The sequence below is a fragment of the Zingiber officinale genome, chromosome 1A (genome assembly GCF_018446385.1).
Source record: "Zingiber officinale cultivar Zhangliang chromosome 1A, Zo_v1.1, whole genome shotgun sequence".
NCBI lineage: Eukaryota > Viridiplantae > Streptophyta > Magnoliopsida > Zingiberales > Zingiberaceae > Zingiber > Zingiber officinale.
This window is the reverse complement of record NC_055987.1, coordinates 2,674,285-2,683,167: the sequence shown is the minus strand read 5'-3', so window position 1 is coordinate 2,683,167 and position 8,883 is coordinate 2,674,285. Positions and strand designations below refer to the sequence as shown.

Genomic DNA, 8,883 nt, shown 5'->3' with positions numbered 1-8,883 from the left:
TTTAATTTTTATTTAATATTAATAATCTTGTTAATTGTATTATTAATATTAATAATTGAGGGTTAATCAAAGTTTAATGATTAATTAAGAAGGGTATAATTGTCACTTAACGATGATAAAATAATGCGTGCTATTCTCATTCCACCTAAGGAAACAACTCAACAAAATAATTAATTGAGACAACTCCACAAATAATTATTATGTTCTCCTTCTACTTTTTCATTTATCAAATCTATCCTTAATTCTCCCAATCTCTCTGAGAAATTTAAATTAGAGTCTCAAGTCCGGATTCAATGTAATGTACTTCTACGCTACTATTATTATTATTATTATTAAAGCCACAGTTTTCTTAGAAATAAAAAAAATTGAAAAAGTAAGAAATATTCAGAAATGGCATTCAAGTCTATGGACGAGGCTAATGGGGGTATTTAATATTATAATGCAATCTGACTCAATTGAAAATATAAGAAATTAAGAATTGAAAGATAAATGTTTTTGAGTAATTTTTTGGCAACTTAAATGGTATTATCAAAAAGATTATATAATAGATAGTTTTATTTTTATTTAAAGAAATAAAAATAAAAAATCATATTTTTTTTCCTTCGGGATTTAAAGATTGATTTTTCTGAGTTTAACTATTTTGTACCGATTTAAATTAATTAAGGATCGAGCATTTAAATGAGGAATTCAAAACTAAAGGAAAATGTCCAAACACCACTTAAAAGAGGTAGATATCATTTTACCCTATTTTATTAATTAATTTTCCTCGTTTCTTCCTCCTCTGCCTTGGCCTGTGCCTGTGTGCCTGTGCTTCTCCCTCTCTTCTCCACCCTCACCATGCTTCCCTTCCCCTCGCGCTTGACCTCCTCTCTCACTCCGTCCTCTTGTCGCAGCGGGGGCTCGATGGGCGGCGTCTACATCTGTGAAGACGGAGTCGCGCTGGACCCGCTACTGATCTCCGGCTGCGCCGCCCACGAGGGGGAGGAGTACAAGGAAAAGGAGAAGGAAGTGGTCGGTGGGCTTTTTTTCCATCGCATCCCCTCGGCCTCCCCCCTCTCCGGCCGTCCCTCCACGCCGCAGTTCCACCAGTTCTTCCCCGCCCCTTCCCCCGAGCCGCTCGTCCCCGACGCGCCGGATCCGAGCTTGTTAACTCCGGGCGACGACGGGATGCGCTGCGACGCCGTTCGAGTGCCGGAAGAGAGGGTGGCCGGCTGCGAGGCGGAGAAGCGGGACTCGGACGCGGGCCCATCCGGGTCCAGAACGATGACGAGGGCGGAACTGGCGAGCTTGGTGACGTGGTTGAGAGGCACGGCGATTGATCCCCGCGACCGCACGCGGGCGGTGGAGAAGGAAGAGTTGGTGGGGGCGCAGGTGCTGAGAGCCCGGGAGACGCTGTTTCGGACTCTGGACGATGCTACTAAGCTGAGGGAGTTCCCGCTTCCTCCTGAGGTAATCTAGAGTCGCCTCCCTGATTTTTCTTCTGTTTGTCAATTACTTAATTGGATTTGATCTATAATGAACGAGATCGAAAGAAAGGTGTTGTGTGCCTCACAGAGGCTTAATTTAGGTTTTTAGGTTACTTGATCCACACTTTTGTGATGCTTTCTCCTCTTCCATTCTTTTTACTGGCCACTCAGATATAGTACAGAATACCTGCAATGGACAGAAGACCCTGTTTTGAAGAAATTCTATACGATTATTCTCCAGGAACGACTAGCAAAACCTGAAATAGTGATTCATTAACATGATTATAGGATGATTAGACAAATTTAATGCAATTAACAGCCATGTTTTACTGGTAATGGCTATATCGTCTAGAAACTGGGTAGCCAATGACAATTACGTTATCTAAACTGTTGGTACTAATTTTTGACTCCAACGCAATAATAGATAAGAATTATTGACATCTTGTTTAGAACCATTCCCGTTGGATATGAATTTAAATTTTGCATCAGAAAAAAGTTTCAAAGAACTCTAATTCTAATTTTTAATTTTCCATTTATGCAAGAAAGTGAGAATTCCATTTCTTGTGTTTGAAGTCGTAGTTATGGATAATTTTGGTATTATATGTTTTTTTTTTGGTATCATAAATTTCCAGTAATTATACACATTGATCAGTTTTTAAGAGATTTCCAAATCCTTTTTCCTGCTTGGAATACTATATCTTAATTCTCATTGTTCTGTTAACCGAATTTAGGATGGATCTGAAGATATTAGAAATTGAATTCCAACTCAATTGTTAGAAATGGTAATCAAAAAATAATATCAAATCATTGTATTAAAAAAAATATTGATTAATTATTATTTTTAGCCCTTTGATTATATATTGATAACTTTATAATATTGTATCATTAATTTTTAATTAAAGAGTTTGATTTTATTAACTAATATCCTGATATATCGTATGTATTTAAATTAAAATAATATTACAGTTAAAATAAACATAATATTTTTAAATTTTACTTGAAAGTTTGCTCTAGTTTATTATCTATTTAAATAAGTAAACATAAAGATTAAAATAAAGTAAGTTTAATATCATGAAATTGCGAAATGTATATTTTAACATCATGAATTTGCAAAGCAGCTTCATGTTGGAGCAACTTCAACAACGCTAGGCAAGGGTACCTTCAAAATATGGGGCGCCCTTTGAATATTTTTTTTCAAAATGGCGCGGCTTTGATGATAATGAAAGTAAGGGCCGCTCCTTTGATTTTTGCCCAATCTAGTTCATACTCAAATTTTAATTAATTTTTTATTTGAATGCTAATCATCATATAAAGAAAATATATTTAGGATCATAAATTTGGAAAAGAAAGCTTAATTTATTGGGAAATTGACAATAATTAACATTTTCTTAATTGTAATCTTGACATAATCACTATTTTAGAGAGGTCTTTCATATACAGACGAATCTTATATTTTTTGGAATTCATACATAATACTTGAAATATTGTATATATGTGCCTTATATTTTTAAATTTATATCGCCAATTATAATTATTTTAACATTCAATTGAAATCAATACTAAAGGAAATAAAATGAAAAAAAAAGGGCAGCTCGGTGCACGAAGCTCCCACCATGCGGGGTCCCAGGGAAGAATCCATTGTACGCAGCCTTACCCTGCTTTTTGCAAAAGGCTGTTTCCAGGATTCGAACCCGTGACCTTTACTGAAGGAAATAAAATGAAGACATATTAATTTTTCATAGATTAAAATTGGTTGCCAAAGTCCAATTCCTGAGAGAGTTTAGACTGAAACATTTTTGTAACTTATTACTCTTTTGACTATTGAAACTATTTAGATAATTAAATTAAATTCTTTATCTATTAAACAAAAAAAAAACAACAACCATGATCTATCATCTATCACACTATTTGATCTATTGTTTTAACTGCATGTTTGATCTATGAACGTTAAACTAAAAATTATAAAACTCATTTATCTAAGATCAAATATACCTAAATCAAAGATACATATAGCAAGAAGAATTTCTGAAAAATTTTCTTAATCAGAAATACTTGATTATCAAAGATATACTACTTCATGCACATAAAACTGAATAGACAATGAAATAAAATTGGATTCAATGCTTATTGACTAGTTAAAACATAACCAGAAGAAAGAAAACTGATTTGATGTGATTTAACAATTCCCATCTAATATTTGAGTTTATAAACCAAGAACCCACCAAATGATAATCCCCAGCAAAGAATTAACCAAATGCAGAAGCAGAAGATACATCACTCACATCTAATCATGCTTGATGAAGGAATTTTTATTTGTTGGGAAGACATCATGCATTTTCCAGTCAATGATCTTTGATAACTTCCAAAATGCGGAATGCATGCGATGTGGTGAGAAGCTAGGGGCATTATGGAACACACTTTGCAACCATACACTTGGTAATTGCTGTGCAATTGAAAAGGTGGAATTGGAATTAGGTAGGTGTGCCATGGATCAATGACTTCAACAATGATTTAGCCGGCAAGCTAGTGAACTCCGAGTAGCTTGCAAAATAAAATTTTATTTGATTATGATCCAGAAAAGGCTTCAAAATCGATTATGATTTCAAATAATATATAATTAAAATATTTGAATTCGTATCATGTGTTATAATTACAAATAATATAACCGAAATCAATGTTAATATACAATTGAAATAATTATTGAAAAATTAAAAAGCTAATATTTATATGTAATGCACTAATGTCTACCTGCTTGTTCAGCAATGATGTGAGCAGTATATCAAAAAGACCCACTAACTCATGCTGCCTTTTGTACTTGGTCAATACTTGTTATGAAGATGCGCCAAAACCACAAGTGAGAATATTGCTATTAGAAATAATGAAATATTTAGAATATGGTATAAGGGGGAAAGGCATGGGGGTTAAGGAGAACGGATTATTCGTCATTAAACTTGCTTGATGTTTAATGATGCCAACACTATATGTAGGGCCCTTATAAATTGGTCTAATTACTATGTCTTTGGAATATGAGAAATTGGGAGAGGGGTTAAGTAGAAGACCTGTTGGAGGTAGGGAGGTTGATCTTCTATATGTTGTTCCTACTTTGATAATATTGAATGATAGTAAGGAACTCCATGAATGAGATAAGGACAGACTTTACAAACACTTGCTATAGAAGTTGCAATAAGATCTAAATGTAGATCCAGGATGTCAATGTAAGGGTGTCAATCTAAGGTTTAGGTGTTTTGAACATATTGGTCCAATTGACAATCTAAGTGACTGAACTAGGATCTGACTCAGCTATTCTTTTATCAACTTTTATTGTCTTATATCCAATAAAAGAATGACTAGTGGTATAACTTTGCATATAGTTTGATAGAGGAAAAATCCATATAGCTGACCCCTACTAGTTGAGATTAACACTGTTTATGTTGGTGTTGATATAACAAAAGAACTTACATTTGTATACTTCAAAAGTTTCTGTGACAATGATTATATTACTGCTTTAATTTGTGCTCATTGAAGTTACCTCAAATTTATGAGATGATTTATCTTTGCATGGCATTCTTTTTCAGTTTATTTATTTATTTTAAATTTTTATTTTTATTTCTTTTTTGTCCTGATTAAAAGTTTTTATTTATGAAGACTTGTATTATATTGATTCAAAATGTATAGAATTGTATATCATAAATTAAATTCATTACCTTGCAGTTTTGCTTTTGAGCTTTAATGTTCATGATACTCATTATTTCGACCTGGGTCTGACCAAACATGTTATCATATAAAATTGGTACTTTCAAGTTTAAGACTCTGGCATGAATAAAGAAAGGTATTTTTATGGACCTCCTTTAACAAGAAAAGACGTTGTCAAAATCTTAATTGCATCATATGTTTATGGTTGTTACTGCATATGGTCCTAGGTTATCTTGCTCATCTTTGTTCGTAGGTTGGCATTCCTAAATCAGAAAGGAAATGTATCAGAAGTGAATGGTTTATGTTAAAGATATTTTTTTATATGAGGAGAAAAACTAGTGTCTGAAAGAGATTTCAAGTGCCACTATGTTTACCCCTGAACATTCCTGCTCAAACATGAATCTTTACCACTCTCATCTCCATGATATTTTCAGTGTTCTTCTTGTTATTGCAATAAAACCTAGCCCATATTCTGGAATATCTACTATCATTAGGGATCGTACATACTTTTTTGGGAATTTGTCTTGCTTTGTTTGTGATGTTACTAACTGAATGATATATTTCCAGAAAAAGCAAAAGGTTAGGAGACACTCAGTAGGATTACAGAAGAAAGGGAAGGTTGGTTCTGTTGAAAAACTGATTCAGCCAAAACGGAGGTCTGAAAGGATTGCTCAAAATGAGAATGAAAATATTCGGCATCTTCGCACCCGCAGAAAGCGCATTGGACTTGGATCGAATTTCCAAGCTGATGTGCCTGCTTGGATGGGTCCACCCAGTGAAACGAGCATTTCTAGTTATAACGAGGATTCCGATATAAATAAGTGGGTTGGCTTTCTAACTTGGCCAGCACAAGAGATTGACAGGGAAGAATTTGACAAAAAATTTCAAGGAGAAACAAATTGTTGTGCTTGCCCCTCCCCAGGATCAATAGTCTGCATCAGATCTCATGTGAGTGAAGCCAGATTTAAACTGAAGGCTGAGCTAGGTCAAGCTTTCTTTGATTGGGGCTTTGATAACACGGGTGAAGAAGTTTCCGAGTCATGGACAAGTGAGGAACAAGCTTGGTTTGATGCTCTCAAGAGACGAGAAAATGAGTCAGGAACTAGTGTTTGGCAAGCTATTCCAACTCACTTTAGCTCCAAAAGTAGACGAGACTTGATAAACTATTACTTCAATGTTTATCTCTTGCGACGAATGAGCATTGACAGTAGATTAACACCTGAGTACATCAACTCAGATGAAGAGAATCACGATGATGAGCAAGAAGAGGATCCCAAAAAGAAGAGAGTTGCAGTAAAGAAAAAGGCCAAGTTCTTAAAGACTCATGCTTCAGATTGCGTGGATGTTGATAGGGTAAAGTCCTTACCTTTGTTGAACACAGCTGTAAATATAGAATAGCATAGGAGTTTGAAGTTTAATCGACTTTATTGGGACTCAACTTAAATCTCTAAAACTCATGATATGTTTAATTTCCATTTGTTTTTCCATTAACTTAGTTGAAGTCTAACTTAAGGTCTAATGTATCGGAGTCAGAACAATAGAGTTTCAGTACCATACTAACCATACTCTGTTAAAAGGTAGATCCGCTACCTTAACGGCTCCCCTAGAGCCGGCCCCACGGATATGGAGGGAGATTCATATAGGTACACAGGCGTTGAGCGCATGGTGGGATCGACCATGTCGGCCATCACCCCGGGGGATCAACCCCTGGCCATTACGCCAAAGTTGCCATGCGCCTACCGTCTGTGCTACGCCCTGGGGGCAACCATACTCTGTTAAAACTTTCGCAAGCTTTGAAGCATGTCAATGTCCTATAATTCCTTCTACTTTATTTCAAATGTAAAGCTATTGTAATTAGTTAGACAATTAAATTAAAAATTTAGAGCAACAAGTAATAAAAATATAACTTTTTGACATATTGGAGCAACAAGTAACAAAAATATAACTTCTTGGCTTCTACTTTTCTACAGGGGCATTTGGTTTCGTCAGCTTCAACATCACTCCTCTTTAATAGTTGGTGCTTCAATTAATACTTCACCTCTTGTTTTTTTTAAATAGGGTTGTATTTTTTCTTGTGACTGATTAGATAGAATCAGATGATGATTTACAGAAACTGAATCTTCTTATTTTGGACGATACGACTGAATTCATGAGTGTCATAATTACATTTACATGTGCCGACATTGTATTGATATTGACTAGCATCTAGAACACTAATGTTTTGATCATTATGTTGATTGATACACTTGAAACCATATTCTTAATTATGCCTTGAATAAACATGAAACTTCAAGGGAATTTCAGATGCCAATATTCAAATTGCCAATCAAATTAGTATTTGATGAGAGATCTCACAATTTTTCTTTGTTCTAAGACTGCTTGTTTCTGATTTTGGTTTTCAGGTCACAGAAGTTGAAGAAGCATTAAGATCACCTTAGCACATGAGAATTTCCCCAAATACCAATGGGGTCGACCTACAAAAAGTTTATTTTCATTGAAAAAGAGAACCCTCAAGTGCCTAAGGCTCAGATGACAAAATCAAAAGATGATTTGCAAATTGAGTTTGCACATCTAAAAGTAGAGTTCCACTGATCAAAAAAACAGGAACAGGCGTATTCAACTCCACTATTCTCGTTTTTTTGTTTTATATATTTTTTTTTCTACATCTAAGATCAAGCAATTTTATAACTATTGTTAGGTTTGCAATCATTTGTAACATTTGTGCATACTTTAGAAGCATGACTACTTTTCTGCCTCTTGCTTAATGGATCATGATTAAAATTTAGGGTGGTGATTGTATGTAGCCTAAGTTTATATGATCTCCCATTTTTCCTAGTTGTGTACTTATAATTTATAATCAATAATTGGCTGACACCTATGACTTGTTTTACCATAAGCACATGACTTGGCATCATCTCAAATTGCATACAAAAAATGTGCTGACTTGATTTGCTATATCAGCAATATTTTTGACACTTGCAAAGTTGTCTCCTATTTTTAGATGGCAGGGTTCTTAATTTTGATTATTATCAACATTATGTTAGCATTTCTAACACATTTATTGTATTTCTTTTGAGTTAGTTAAGAGTGGACAATTTTATTGATATATCATTGTAATTTTACAAATACATGTAGCAACCCTGAAGGCTGTTGTCTCAGCGAAGTTATTCCTGATTTACCTATCTATATCTGTGAGACTTGTAAATTATCTATTAGTATCTTATCTGGAGGCTGATGATATTCAACCGGAGAACTATATAGCCTTTTGCCACATATATTTTGCCCTAATCAACCTTGAAGAGGAAATCATATCTCTTGATCTTTTCCTTATTTTTTTATAATTTGTACGTCGGATTATGATCAAAATTGACTGTGATCTTCTTTGGGTTCATATTTCCATCTAAATTATAGTTTTGAGTTGAGTCAGGTAATCAGAGGATGCCGACAGCGGACAAATTATATATAACTGAGCATAGGGTGGTCCACTCACCTTAGTGGCCTCTGGCCGTCCAGTCCGAAAGATAAATTCAAAGGAGATCGTAGTCAATTTTAATTAGATTTCGATCATAATTTACTATAATCTAAGTGGAAAGATAAACTTAAGAAAAATTATAATAATTTTAATCAGATTTTGATCATAATCCAATATATAAATCATGGAATAGATCAGAAGTCGGGGTGTAAATTCTCGGTCCGTGTAACTTACCTCACCTGTCACATGCTC

At 34.5% G+C, this 8,883-nt stretch overlaps 1 protein-coding gene across 1 annotated transcript; it reads left to right on the top strand.

Moving 5' to 3' along the window:
- The first annotated feature begins 759 nt into the window (after positions 1 to 759).
- LOC122015511 (AT-rich interactive domain-containing protein 2-like) lies at positions 760 to 7,994 on the top strand. Its single transcript, XM_042572450.1, has 3 exons — positions 760 to 1,449; positions 5,727 to 6,512; positions 7,562 to 7,994. The coding sequence occupies exons 1-3, from the start codon at positions 838 to 840 to the stop codon at positions 7,595 to 7,597; spliced, it is 1,434 nt and encodes a 477-aa protein (XP_042428384.1). The 5' UTR covers positions 760 to 837; the 3' UTR covers positions 7,598 to 7,994.
- The last annotated feature ends 889 nt before the right edge of the window (positions 7,995 to 8,883 follow it).

Bases quoted from the DNA above. Each gene is read 5' to 3' on its own strand.
- LOC122015511 (XM_042572450.1), top strand. From the start codon at position 838: ATGCTTCCCTTCCCCTCGCGCTTGACCTCCTCTCTCACTCCGTCCTCT. The intron at 1,450-5,726 runs GTAATCTAGAGT...ATATATTTCCAG, and splicing joins AGTTCCCGCTTCCTCCTGAG to AAAAAGCAAAAGGTTAGGAG. The intron at 6,513-7,561 runs GTAAAGTCCTTA...TTTGGTTTTCAG, and splicing joins ATTGCGTGGATGTTGATAGG to GTCACAGAAGTTGAAGAAGC.